Consider the following 13819-nt stretch of genomic DNA (forward strand, 5'->3'; position numbering starts at 1 on the left):
AGAGAGGAAAGGCCATGTGAGGACACAGTGAGAAGGCAGCTATCTGCAAGCCAAGGAAAGAGGCCTCAGGAGAAACCAATGCAGCTGGCACCTTGAGTTTGAACTTCCAATCTCCAGTTTGTATTGTTTAAGCCACCCAGCCTGTGGTATTTTGTTATGGCAGCCCTAGCAGACTAATACATTTGGTCTCTTCTTGTTTGCCGTTATATGCTTTGGACTAAGCACCATGCCTAGCACATAGAAGGTCCTCCAAAAATATGTACTTAGGTGTCACCATCTTCTCTGAAAAGTCTTCCCTCACCCTTCTCCCTCCCCCAGCCCTGGCTTAAGTGCCCCTTCTGGACTTCAGTTGCTACACTTTCCACTTGGTTCTGGAAGGATATGTTTTAAGGTCTAATTCCTTTCTATAAGGTTAAATCTTTTAAAGATTTTGAAGCGGCTAAGTCATCCCCGGGCTTGGCACAGATGGCATATGCTCTCGGAGTTTAATAAATATTTGAGTGAATGTAAGTCTCCTGACCCCTACACATGAGCCTGGTTCAAGACGACCTGAGTACTAAGCTTCATCTCTAAATCCCTGTGCTCGGACTCTGAGCCTCAAAAGTAATCACAGCCTTGGGTTTCTCCAGAAATCAAAGCTTGGGTAAAGTCCATTGTGCTCTGAAAAGTACAGGGTCGTTTTGATGCCCGTTATGAGCACTTGTGCAGTTGGGCTAAGCTCTTGCTGTACCTCAGACATACTAAGTTCACTCCTGTCTCAGGGCCTTTGCACTTGCTACCTCTTCAGGGAACACACTTCCCCCAGGCTTTCCCAGTACAAATATCCAGCCTTAATTTTCAGTGTCTACACCAGTCAAGGCAAGTGATGTTGATTGCAAGGAAATAACTCAGTTTCAGGACACTGGGGAAGAGAAGAGAAGCCACTGTTCTATTAGTTCATTTAAAATCCCCTTGACAGTCCTGGGAGGTATTTATTATCATTATCCCCACTTTACAGATGAGGAAATTGAGGTCAAGAGAGGTTAAGTAACCTGCCAAAAGTCTCACAACTAGCAAGTAGCAAGGCCAGGACATGAATCCACGTAGATTGGGTCCAGTGTCCAGCTTCTTAACCACAAGTCTCTCTGCTTCTCAACATATATTAAAGTGTAGTTAACATAGGACCTGGCATGGGGTAGTGTTCCATAAGCCATAGTTATTTCTCTACTCCTCTCTGACAGCTGACTCTTCAAATCTTATAATCCAAACTCCAGAATGAAGCCAACATCCCTTCCGACTCCATCTTGCCAGAACTCAGGGTCCCTCACTCCACCTTCTCGTGCCTACACACGCTAGGTAGCTGCAATCAAGGGCTTTCGTGTAAGGCTCTCTGGGTTCCAATCCAGGCTCCACCATTCACCAGCTCTGTAAACACAGAAATGTTACATCCCTCCCTGGGTCTCAGTTTCCTCACCTGTAAAATGGGGACAATAACAATTCCTATATCCTAGAATTATTATAAGGATTCAGTGAGATGATACATGCAGAATGCTTTCCACCTCACCTGGATCATAAAAAGTGTTCAATAAATTGTAGCAATCATGATTAAGGCTTCTCAGTGAGAAGCCCCCAAAGGTTCTGAGGCTGTGAAACACTCTCCCAACCACCTTTAGGGCCAAAGTTGGTACCAGATGACCTCATTGCTTGCAGACAAGGCTAGCTGGGTGAGAGAACTTCTCACCTGACCCAACACAGGATCTACCAGACACGTACTTCCTGGAGGCAATGTGGTTCAGGGAGTGATCTCTAGGGTCTGATTGACCTGAGTCTGAATTTTAGCTTTGATTTCTCCTCAGGGTCTCAGTTTCTTCATTTGTCAAATGGGAAGGGAGAAGTGTGAGGAGTGATTAAGAATGTGGGGTTTGGATTCAGAAGATTAGGTATCATTCATTCTATTCCTTGCTCAGCCATGGACCAGCTATGTGAGCTGGGTGTCTTCACCTCCATGAGCCTCTGCTGTCTGTTTTAATGGGTGTTGTCATCATTCCTTTTCCTTGAGTGGCTATGGGGATTCCCCAGTACCATGTGTGCCCACGCTCTGGACACTGTAGCTGTTAGGATGAGAGATAGTGTATACCAGCGGTTAGGAGCTTAGACTCTGGAGTCAAACTGCAACAGGCCTAATTCAAATTCTAGCTCTAACAATTATTCCTAGTGAGATCTTAGGGAAATCAAGTTCTTCTGTCAGCCTCTATGTTCTTATCTGTGAAGTGAGAAAAAGAACAGTAATTATCTGATAGAGCTTGTTATGAGGATTCAATCAGATGATGCACGTAAAAGAGTTAAAACTGGCCTAGCCCAGTGCCAATGGCCAAAAAGTGGCAAAGATATTGTGATGCTGATTTTTAAAATATCCTTTTCTAGAATGCAAATGCATTTGCTCCAAAGTCTGAGAAGCTGAAAATGTATGCTGAGTGCTGAGCCTTCAGGATGGGATTCAAGTCTTAAAACAAAACAAAACAAAACAAAACAAAACAAAACCTCATTTATAGATGAAGTAAACCAAGGTCAATGTGACCACATCTGACCCCATTTCACATCTACAAGATCAATCCTACTTAATCGTAGTGTAGCTCGGATGTTGGACTCTCACCAGAACAAGGTCCCAGCAATGCCCATAACTCACTGTGGAACCTGAGACAGGTGATTTCACCCCTGACCCTCAGCGTTTAACCCGGCTAATAATAGACTTCCTCATAGAGCTGTTTAGAAGGATTCAATGAGATGATGCACAAGGCGTGGTACCTGGAAAGACCTCAGTAAGCCGGAGCTGTAGTTACTACTACGACAGCGCCTGTCCTTCCCCTACTATTTGTAGAGGGAGCTCCCGCGTGCCCAGCACTTGCCTTAGGCGGTCTCGATTCCCACCGTCCCAAACTCCTCTGAGCCACGCCCTCCTCACCAGGGCCCCTTCCAGATCCTCCCCCAATCCTACTCCCCATCCCCATTTCCCCACTAGCCGTGGCGAAGGAGACGCCTGACAACGCCTGCCAGAACCCAGAAGCTGAACAGAAGCCAATCGACAGAATTCTAAACGCCGCCCGAAACCGTTGGGCGGGGCTCCCTCCTCCCGGCCCCCTGACCAATCAAAGGCGCAGAAGCAAGCCTCGCGACCAATCGGAAGTGGAAGCGGTGGAGCAATGCACGCCTCCTTAAAGCGCCCTCGCGCCTGATTGGATGTGTCCAGGCTAAGCCGCTTAGGAGTGGGGCCCGCAGATTGACCGTGCAATGGCAGCGGCGCTGGTGGAAGAGGAGAGGCACTCGGCCAGCCACAGATTGGCACGGTGTGTCAGCACCAAAGCCCTGCCTAGTCAGAAAGCCTGCCGGCCGGGTTCTAACCCCGGGCCAGTTAATGGCCGGGGCTGCGTAAGGGGCCATTCTCTTTACGGTGTGGTGGGGGCTGGTACACCAAGGACGCAGTTAATCCCGACTCGGTTGACAGTTGAGGCGTCAATGAGTATTTGAAGAGCGAGCATCTAGGCCAATGAGGGGGTCAAGGCACTGCCCTCTCTTGTGTCTTCTCTGTCCTCTGTCCGGGTGGGGCAGGGTGCGTTCCGCAGCCAATGAATCCGGGTGGGATAGGGTAAGAAGCGGGAAAAGGGAGCTGCCCGCTGGCACCCAAAGCCTGGCTGGCTTCCTATCCAATCACACTCCTCCACAGATTGTAAGAGGTTGAGAGAAAGGTGAAAGGATTTGCAACGAGAGCTACTCAGGATGGCAAGAAAGAAGCAAGAAAGCAGTGGTACCCCCTGCGCACTTGAGGAGGGAGCCTCCAAAGCTATGCGGGGGAAGGAGGTTCAGGATCCAGTCTCTTCATAGCGAGGGTGGGACAGAGCAATCTCCACAGCCAGAAAGCATTGAGGACCGGCTGGTGGATGAGACCTCAGCCTCAGAGGCCTGAAGCCTCAGTCCGCGGACCCATCAGACTTAAGGCCCTGTCCCTTCGCAGCGCCAGCCAGGTGGGCGAGCGAGCTCGGCTCCGCAGCCAATCAGCGGAGGCCTCGAGGCAGAAGCGGAGACCTGGTGGCAGGGGCCGGGGGAGGTGAGGGCGGCGGGGGGAGTGGAACTGTCCTAGGTGCCTCCCAGGCTGTTGAGACGGCTCAGCTGGCGGGAGCCAGGAAAGAGGGGGCGGCCAGCACTGAGGCTAATGGGCGCCTGCCTCGGGATCCGGGCACGACCAGCGAGCTGTGCACGCGACCGGGCCTCGAGCTGTCAGCCTCGCGCCGCTCCACTTTCCAACGGCCACTCGGGCTTGTACCTGCCTGAGTGTATGTGAGGCTGAGTGGTGAGAGGAACAGGGCTTGAGTCGGTGAGTGCCATGGGTTTTCTCACTTTTCTTCGGGCTTGGGCCTGGCCCGGGCAAAGCTGAGGTATGGGGGCTGGAGTGGTCGCGGTGAGGATGAGGATGGGGAAGGGAGGGCTGAGGGCTTTAGGCTCTGGATACTCCCTCTGCCCTGGAGAGACTGGAAATGGGCCTCCTGGGCACCGTTGGCCCACCTGGGCAGAGACCAGGCCAGCATGTCCTATGAATTGGTCCATGGTCCCTGAGACAGCCTGATTTTAAACTGTGTTGTGGGACAGTTGGAAGCACTTGGAGCTCTGTGTGGGGTCATTGGCCATGAGGTGTGGCCTCTGAACTGTGAGCGGTTGTTTGGGGTCTCTGGACTGAGCCTGGATCTGGTGGCTGGAGAGGTCTGTGACTCTCCAGAGGTTACTGGGGGTTGTTGGCCAAGAAATGAAACTAGTGAGCACTTGAGAGGTTTTCTGGAGTCTTTGGATCCAGGCTGGTCTGAGAGTGAGTGTTGATAAAGTCGAAAGCCCAACGGGAAGCTGTCAAGAGTCATTGCATCCAGGCTCTGTTGGGACTATGTGGCTGTAAGGCTTTGGCGGGGTGGTCTCTGGATTTCGGATTGGGGTGCTCATAGAAGATTTTCCAGTACTGGGTCCAGGTTGGACAATGTGGCCAGGAGGTTAGGCCCGTGGTCTTCTGGAGGTTCTGGAGGGTTGGGGGGGGGGGTTGTCTCTGAATCCCAGCGGGTTGTTTGCCCTTCATGAAGTGTTATTGCTTTGTGGTCATTCCAAACAGAATCAGGATTGAGTTGTGTCTGGAGCCTTTTAGTCCTTGTCCTCATTTGTTCCCCAAACTGTTTCTGGTCACTCCCAGCAGATAATCAGGCTCTAAATGTGGGGCAGGTGTTTGGGGAAGATGAATGTTGTACTGGAGCACAGGAGGAGGTGTGTAAGATATCTTGCTCTTTAGGAAATCACCCAGGTTGTGTTTACTGAAGATCTTTTTATACTTATGGGGCAGGATGTTGATATCTGATTTCATGCAGTTGTTCAAGCTCTACATGGTATTAAAGCTTTCAGGGTTCTTTCATGTACACTCAGAGTTCTGAAACCAAGGGTGGGGGTGCAAGGGGGTAGTCTCTGAGTGGATCACAAGGGTCTATGAGCTCCCGGAAATCATCAGAAAAACAGTATGTGTGTCATTGTTGGGGGTGGGGGCAAAGGCAGCCACAAGGATAAAGAGAGAAGCCTGTCCAGGAATGAGTTACAAAGCAATCTGTGACTCTCTTGTCATTCAAATGCAAAATGGTATGAGAATCTACAATTTTCTGATGTAAAGAGTTGATTCCATGACTTACAATTTTGAAAAGGATAGTGATGCCCCGAGAGGTCAAGAACCACTAGAGTAAAGCAGGCTCCCATATGATTTATGGGGCTTAGGCAAGACTAGAAATGGAGATTTCCCCCCTTCTCCCCGTATCTTGGTATTGGCGCACACTAGGTATCTCACATACTAGCCTGCATGTCCAAGCTTGGTCTACATGCCCCTCCCACCCAATCAGGGCCGCATAATTACATCAGTCACATAGCCCACTCTGAAGAGTATAGACCTGGGGCTCAGGCCTAAGTCCAGGAAGTAGGCCATTTGGGCCAGGAGGTCCAGGGTTCTGAGTTCCCAGAGCATGGTCTACAGTCGAGGGGCATAGGTTCCAGGTGGGTACTTCCTAGATACCCTTGGACTCCTCAGCCCACGGAGGTGGGAGAGGGGAGAACACAACTAGAGGTCAGAGTAGGGCCCTCTGTCTGGATTTGAGGTAATATGGATGTTCAATACTGATCTTAAAAATAGTCTCTGTGAAAAATTTGAGGGTCTCAGAAGAGTTAGCCCCATGTTAGGACTGAAGAAAAAGGCTGTCCACTGTGAGGATGCAGTGGAACCTAAGTTGTTTTTACTTCTTGTCTCATTCTTTTGCCACTTAATCCACAAAAGGTGTGCTATGATAGGGTCTCTATGACCTAGATTCAGCTCACCTGCCTATTACTGTATCCAGATCTTGGGTTATGTAGAACGTAGTTTTAAGGAAAGAAACTCATTTACTCTGTGGTGTCTCTTCTCTGGTATGTGTTGGATGTACTTAATTAAAAAGAGTAAACATTTGAAAGTTTAAGGTTTGAATAATTGGTTTTAATCTACGTAAAATGCTGTGGGGAGTTTAACCACCTTAATTTGTGGAAAGCAATGTATTCCTGGGAAGAGTGGAAAGTTCATAGAAATTTTCTAAATTGAATCTTGTTTAACCTGGCTTTGGGAGTACTCAATATTTAATATGTGAGACAAAGGGAGAATATTTTTCATAAAACAAATAATCATCCCTCTAATTGGCATATTCTGATGGTTTAGTTTTAATTATAATATTTACTATACTTATACTGCTGTGTTGACATTTTTACATCCAGCTGGATTGTGCCTGAAGGGGCTTATGGTCAAGTCTATCAGTAAGAATAAAAGATAACAGATTTCAAACTTCATTTAGTAACATGAGTATTAGAAAGGACCGAGAGGCAAAAATTATACCTCCTTTTCCCACGTACTTCTCTACCAATTATATCCAACCTAACCTCTCCCACCTACTTCACCCTCTCCCAGGATGCAGGCTTGTGTCCTCATAACCTGTGGTTTCCTGGCTCCACCCCAGAGAGACAACTGCAGGAGATTCCTGCTGAGTCAGCCTGGGAAGTGGAAGGTGGGCAAGGTTTCTGAGACTGGGGAGGAGAGTCCTTTCAAGAAGAGAAGCGCGGACTTTCCTGGTGGTCCACTGGTTAAGACTCTGTGCTTTCAATGCAGGGGGCATGGGTTCGATCCCTGGTTGGGGAAGTTCCACATGCCATGCAGCCCCCCCCCCCAAAAAAAAAAAAAGAGAGAGAGAGAGAAACAGTTAGCAGTGTCCCTCTTCCAAGTCAAAGTGCTATTTGCTTCCACTTCTGCTGTGCAGTTGAGAATGTCAAGAATGTAGGGAGGAAGAAGCACTGAGGTATAGACGGCCCTAGAGATATCTCTAAGGAGGCAGTCTCTAAAGGGATATCCTTAGGTGGAGGTAGACACCAAGTGGGTGGAAAGATGGGGTTTCCCAATCTTGGGGGCTTTTGTTCGCTGAATTGGGATCCCCTTGCCCCTTCCCCTCCCTTTTAGGTTTCTTGAAAGCCCATCGGCACTCCCTGTCAACTTCATTTGGATGAGAGGATGCTGCCCTTTAAGCACAGCCTCCAACTCTTTTGAACTTCAATGGGCAAACCAGCAGTGGGGGAGCTGAGTCACAGGCACATGATGTAGGCCTGGGAGGTGAGGGGACCCCACTCCACTGGCTGATGACGTAATCTTCCAGACCCCTATTACCTACACTTGTGGTTTCTCCTTCATGGCCTCCCCCAATTATTCCATATCCTCAGGGAGTGTGTATTTCTGTGTTGGAGGAAGGATGTTTCCCTCTGTGTGTGTATGTGTATATATATATATGTCAGGGGTTGGTGCTTTTCTGTGTCCAAGTCAAGTGTCTTTTATACGGGTATCTAATGAGTCCCTGGGTGTGGTGGTGTGAGGCGTTAGAAAGCTCAGAAATGGAAAATACTTAACGACCAGAGTAGCAAATGAATACAGCTTGCCCATTTGCATTTTCCCTTTCACTCTGACTCATCTTCCCCTCTCCCCACACTATTATTGCCCCTCCACTAGCCCCACCCATTGGCACACCCTGTCTGATCTAGGAAGGATTAACATCTGTTTGCAGCCAAGCTAGAAGGAGAGGTAGAGGGAAAGCATGTTAGGTCTGGAGAGAGAGTAGAAGGATGGTCTGAACATTTGGGGTCCTGGAGCCAAAAGGTGAAACAGGAGTTTTAGAGACATAATATTTTAGTCTGGGGGGGAGAGGGGGGACCAGAATCTAAGAGAGAAGCCTAGGGGGAAGCAGACTGTCTTGTCGCCAGAGCAGCCTAGCAGTGCCCGACTTGTTAATCTTCCAGTTATTTATCAGGCACACATGCCAGGCACTTATCATAAGCAATTTAGCAACACTTGTTCTAGGAATGAAATATTTGCCACGGGACAAGGAATAATGAAATAATAAGAAACAGAAAAAGAAATGTAACTCTCAGACCTCATCTTTTCCCCAGGTTAAGGAGTGCTAAAGTGTGAAAAGAGGGGAAATCTCTGAGGACCTTCACCCTCTGGGCAGGAAGTCAAAGAAACCTCGGAGTCCTGATTTCAGAGAAATGTCATTTGTCATCAACCCAAGAAAAGGAGTTTTTCTCTTCGAAGACCACCGCAGGTCCTTCCTGGGGTTGCCCCCATCAGAGCCTGATGGGAGGATCTGAGTCACTCACACACCCAGTCCCCAGTGCTGGCCCAGATGACAGGGGTCATTCCTACAGAGCAGTTGAGGCTTCCTGGTACCAAGTCAGAGAGAGGGAGGAGGAGGCATGCTTTTGGCCCTCCTTCCCTCTCTCCTTAGAATCCAGGTGTTTCAGTTCTTTTTACTTTTGAGGTAGTAGAAAGAGCTTCCAGCTGCTAGAGCTCTACTGACACCTCTACAGAACTATTTGAATGATGCTATGTACCGAGAAACGACTTTCACATACATCGTGTCATTTCATCTTCACCCCACCTCCAAATGAGGTAAGCAGAGGTTATCCCTATTTCATGGATGAGTTCACTGAGACTCAGAGAGGTGACTCAACTAGTAAATGGCAGAGATGAGACTCAAACGCAGGTCTGATTATCCCAAAGTTCTTATTGCTGCAGATGCACTTCTTTAACTCTAGAAGTTCACAAATGAAATGAGACAGGAGGTTAGAAGGCAGAATGCCTGGGTTCTGAAAGGAGAGGAGTGGTCTCTCCTGGAGGGGTGAAGCACAGCCAGGGGTATAAAACCACACCCCTTGGGGGACTATGGCAGACTTGATACTTGGGACACCCAATGGAAGACTGTGAGGTCAGGGGCGGGGCTAGCTCCAGGGTGGGGGGGCCCAGGAGCCCCAACAGCAGTTCAGAGCATGCGGTGTCCAGGAGGAAGCTACAACCGGTGAGTGGTTGCTTCCCCCGAGCTGAGACTTTCCTCCCATTACACCCCTCTTTCTGTCCACTTCCTGCCAGCCTGTAGCCCTCTCCATGAAGTGTCCAAGTAGTAATCTTCCCTCCTATGGGGTCCATACTCACGGTGAGCCCACACCTAGGAATATGCCTGGTGGGCACTGGGGCACTTAGGTCTGTCTCTTTGTATCTGGGTTCCCAGTTCTCTTCTTAAAAGCTAATGTGGTGGTTTTGATGTGTGGTAAACTTCTGCCTTGTTGGGTTCTGTCTTTCTATTCTTCACTCTTGGCTTATGAAAAACAAAATTGAACCATCTCCTTATTCCTAATCTTGAGAGGAAATAGCCTCTCCCTCTATAGTTCCCATTTCCCTTTCTCCCGCTTCCTCTGGGGTCAAAGCCTTCTCCAAAGTCTCTCCATCCCTGGGTGAGGAGCCTGCTCTCCTGCGGCTTCTAACCTGTTCTCTTATCTCACTGCATGGGAGTCTTTGGTCTCTTCCAGTTCCTTCTCTGAGGATGGATTCTAGAATTTTCGTCCTCAGGGAGATGATCAACTGATGCTTTAGAACCTGCCCTGCTGCAGTTACGACCCCTGTCTTGCTGCCCTTTCTTCCTCTCGGGACCCTCAGCTCCACACGATGGGCTTGCAGGGGGAGGACATGCTAGCGTTCTAAACTCTCCCATGAAGCTGTGTCCATACCTAACTTCCAGGGCTGTCTGGGTTTTGTGGTGATCTTCTTGTCTGGAATGAGGAGAGCCTGACCTACTCAGAGGTCTTTCCCTGCAGAGGAGCTTGGAGAAGCAGAAGTAGCAGTGTTTGCTATCCTTTAAGTCAGACATTGCCAACTGTCTGGTTGAATCCATCTATACTAATCTTAAGTCTGCTACTTGAGATAGTTCTTAATTGTCTGGTCCTTGCTCTTTAAGTCCTGAATTTGGTCTAGTTTCCATTTTCCCACACCCCCAACCCCACCCCGGCCCCTGCTATGATTCTGGATAAGCTCAGGTCCTCTCTTGGGTCAGTTTATCTGCTCCATTCAGGGCAGAGAGCTCTGATTCAGAACAAGCAACTCACTCTTTCTCCCCTCACCTCCACAGGCTTGAGAATATGCTGTTCCTCCCTCCCTTTTTCACCATGGACCCTACACTGTGGCCTTTCTCTAAGAACCTCTGAGATTGATACCCAGGCAAGGCACAATGCCCCTGTCCCCAGCAAGACTGCCTAGTCCCTATGGCTCTGACCGGCTGGTACGGCTAGCTGCCAGGCTCCGGCCAGCACTGTGTGATACCCTGATCACAGTAGGGAGCTGGGAGTTCCCTGCCCACAGCCTGGTGCTGGCAGGTGTGAGCCAGCAGCTGGGTCGCAGGGGGCGCTGGGCTCTGGTGAAAGGCATCAGCCCTTCCACCTTTGCCCAACTTCTGCACTTTGTTTATGGGGAGAGTCTAGAGCTGCAACCTGGAGAACTGGGGCCCCTTGAGGAAGCAGCCAGAGTGTTGGGGGTGCAGTCCCTGGAAGAGGCATGCATGAGGGCTCGAAGGGATAAGGCCAGAGAAGAGCTGGGTCCAAGGCGGAAGGAACAACAGAAAGAGCCAGAGAAACCCACAAGGGATTCTATGAGAGGAGTGGGGGGCTTTGGAGAGAAGCAGAGACCAGAGAAGTTTGTTAGAGCTGATGGGAAAGAACAGGAGACATTACACAGGCACAGGGCACCAAGAGAGAGCCCTGAGATGGCAGACGCAACTCTGGAGGGTCAAGGGGAGGAGATGAGACCAAAAGAGAAACTCAACCAATCCCTTGTTGGCCATCGGGGAGTAGATGGGAAGCAAGAAGTGATCATGTGGGTGAGGGACAGTCCAGGGGGCTCTGAGGAAAGTCTGCGGGAGTTCCCTGGCCCCCTTCCCCCACCAGGTTCCCTCCAAACCGGCATCACCACTAGGCCCTGGTGGGCTGAGGCCCCTTGGTTGGGGGAGGGCCAGCCTGCCCTGTGGAGCATCCTGCTGTTGCCGCCCAGATATGGCACTCCCTTCTCCCATAGCACCCCCATGGCTGGAGCCTGGCAGGAGGTCTGGCCTCAGGACCAGAGGTGAGTTGAAGGGCCTAAGGAAGACCTCCGGCTGGGAGGGAGTGGCTCAGGAAAGGCAGCAGTGATGGGTGGAAGGGCGCCACATCTCTTATCTCTACTATACATTTCCTGAGCTAGGACTAGGACAAGAAGCTCCCACCACAGGGAAAGCCAAAGCTCAGCCCCTGAGAAGGACTCATGACACCTCCCTCCCCAGAAAGGGATTGGCCAGGATCCCAGGTGTAGCCAAGGCTGTAACTCTTCCCTATCCCACTTGTAGGATCCCACTGTCCCTGAACCCCCACAAAGGCCTCTGGAGCCAGAACCAGTTGGCCTCCTCCAGTCCCACCTCAGGTAAGCCTCTCAGTGCCCTGCACGCACCCTGTAACATGGTCTCTCGGCTGGGGCTGAGGCTGGGGCTCCAAGAGTCCAGCCTGAGTGGGGCCCCTGTTTCACTTTGCTCCTCCAGGTTCCCTCCCCCAGGGCCCCACACAGCTCAGCCCTGGGGATATGGAAGAGTCTGATCAGAAGCACACAGGTGAGTAGGGTGGGAGCGCTTTTTGCCTCAGCCCCACTGTAGCCCCTGATGTCTTGCCTGCGTGTTCAGCGATACAGCTCTGGGATTCCCAGCCCCGCCCTCCTTTGCCTTTTCTCCCCACAGGTGAACTTGCAACCTGTGTGGGTCACGTGGGCACAACAAGCCACCCATCTCGCCAACACCTTCCTCCACCCCCTCCTGCCCGGTCTCGGCCCTATTCTTGTCCTGTCTGTGGAAAGAGGTTTTCACTCAAACATCAAATGGAGACGCACTACCGTGTCCACACAGGTATGGGCGTTCTGCCCTGTGTGAATTGCCTGCTTCCTTCCAAATTCCAGCGGCCCCGCTCCTAAGTCCCTCTCTGAGTGCCTGGCTCCAGCGCAACAACCTTGCCCAGCTGCCCCAATCTACCCCTAGGCCAGCCTTCGCTCCCTTCTTCTTTCCTTCATGGGCCTTCCCCTCCACTTGCCCTAGGAGAGAAGCCCTTTTCCTGTAGCCTCTGTCCCCAGCGCTCCCGGGACTTCTCAGCCATGACCAAGCACCTGCGGACGCACGGGGCCGCACCCTACCGCTGCCCTCTGTGCCAGGCCGGCTGCCCCAGCCTGGCCTCCATGCAGGCGCACATGCGCGGCCACTCGCCCAGCCAGCTCCCGCCGGGATGGACCATTCGCTCCACCTTCCTCTACTCCTCCTCCTCCTCGAGGCCGTCTCGGGCCTCGACCTCTCCCTGTAGGCCCCGTTCCTCCACCACTTGACGAGGTGTAGCTTCCTTGGCTTCAGCCAAGCGTACAATTAAAGAGTGAAAGCCGGCGGGCCGGCTAGGCTTCTGACCCCGCACCGCGGCTACGGCAGCCTAGCAAACTCGGCTCCAAGAAGCACCGCAGGAAGGGCGCCGAGAGCCCTCTCCCAGATGACCGCGGGCCACAGAAGCCTGGGCCAGCGAGCCCGTGTGGGGTGAGGGCAGTGTGGTTTGCACGAGTGAAGGTTAACTGCGCGGGGACTGGCGACTCATCACCAAAATAAAGTTTCCTGTGCCCTCCTCTGGGGACCAGACAGCCGAGTCCAGACTTCAGTTTGCGCGCGGGGGACAAGCCTTGCCCCTAGTCCTGTAGCGGCCCCTGGTGGTTCAGCTCCGCGGCCACCTCCTCCGTCTCCCGGGGCTCCCAGTCCTCCCACGGGGGCAGCGGGCCGCGAGGACTCGGTGTCCAGGCCGACTTAGCAGCAAGCCCTGTGGGGGAGGCTGCGAGAACCCGTTACTCGCCCCTTCCATAGGAAGCAACTGCGCGCGGAGTCTGAGTCTGGGCCCCCCGGCCCGGGGCTCGAGAAGAACGCGTGCTCCGCCCTGCTTTCGGCCACCCGCCTCCTTTCCTAGAGCACAAGAGCTGAAAGGCCGCGGCCTCGCCGGCATCTTCCTTCCAGGCTGTACGGAACTGCTGCCGGGTCGAGCTCCTAACTGAGAGTAATCTTTTGCAGCCGCCCCTTACCCAACCCACGCCTCCTGCAGTCGCGAACTTCATTTCCCAGGGTCTCTGGGGTTCCCAGGGCCAGAGGCCCACTGCACTCTGGGAGTGGTAGTTCATACGGGCCGCTGGCCTCGGCAAGAACAATAGGAGGAGTCTGGGGCAAGAACCACATCTCCCGGCTGCCCGGGAGGTGGCTGTCTGGATCGGGTCAGGACCCCATAGTCCCAGCTCTCGCGGCCCTAGCTGGCGGCGGAAGGAGCGTGGCGCTAGAACTACATTTCCCGGGGGCCCCTTCGCCTCACCCTCACCCGCCGCGTCGCGGGGTCTGTGCTCTTCAGGTGCGGT

The 13819-nt window shown here is 52.0% G+C and overlaps 1 protein-coding gene across 3 annotated transcripts; it reads left to right on the top strand.

The window, feature by feature from the left end:
* The first annotated feature begins 9364 nt into the window (after window positions 1–9364).
* On the top strand, window positions 9365–13062 carry ZBTB32 (zinc finger and BTB domain containing 32). Of its 3 annotated transcripts, XM_057712479.1 has the most exons (7): window positions 9372–9404; window positions 10509–10597; window positions 11348–11494; window positions 11754–11827; window positions 11943–12011; window positions 12135–12299; window positions 12486–13062. In XM_057712479.1, exons 3-7 carry the CDS (start codon window positions 11454–11456, stop codon window positions 12764–12766), a joined length of 630 nt encoding a protein of 209 aa, XP_057568462.1. In that variant the 5' UTR covers window positions 9372–9404; window positions 10509–10597; window positions 11348–11453; the 3' UTR covers window positions 12767–13062. The 3 variants fall into 3 exon arrangements, with proteins under 3 accessions (XP_057568461.1, XP_057568462.1, XP_057568460.1); XM_057712478.1 differs by having other exon boundaries at window positions 9365–9404; window positions 10509–11494; XM_057712477.1 differs by lacking the exon at window positions 9372–9404 and having other exon boundaries at window positions 10537–11494; window positions 11691–11827; window positions 12486–12766.
* The last annotated feature ends 757 nt before the right edge of the window (window positions 13063–13819 follow it).

This window comes from Hippopotamus amphibius, chromosome 16 (assembly GCF_030028045.1).
Source record: "Hippopotamus amphibius kiboko isolate mHipAmp2 chromosome 16, mHipAmp2.hap2, whole genome shotgun sequence".
NCBI lineage: Eukaryota > Metazoa > Chordata > Mammalia > Artiodactyla > Hippopotamidae > Hippopotamus > Hippopotamus amphibius.

Coding starts and splice junctions, on each gene's coding strand:
- ZBTB32 (XM_057712477.1), top strand. CDS start 10,608: ATGCCCCTGTCCCCAGCAAGACTGCCTAGTCCCTATGGCTCTGACCGG. Junction 11,828..11,942: donor CTCCTCCAGTCCCACCTCAG/GTAAGCCTCTCA, acceptor TTGCTCCTCCAG/GTTCCCTCCCCCAGGGCCCC. Junction 12,012..12,134: donor GTCTGATCAGAAGCACACAG/GTGAGTAGGGTG, acceptor TTCTCCCCACAG/GTGAACTTGCAACCTGTGTG.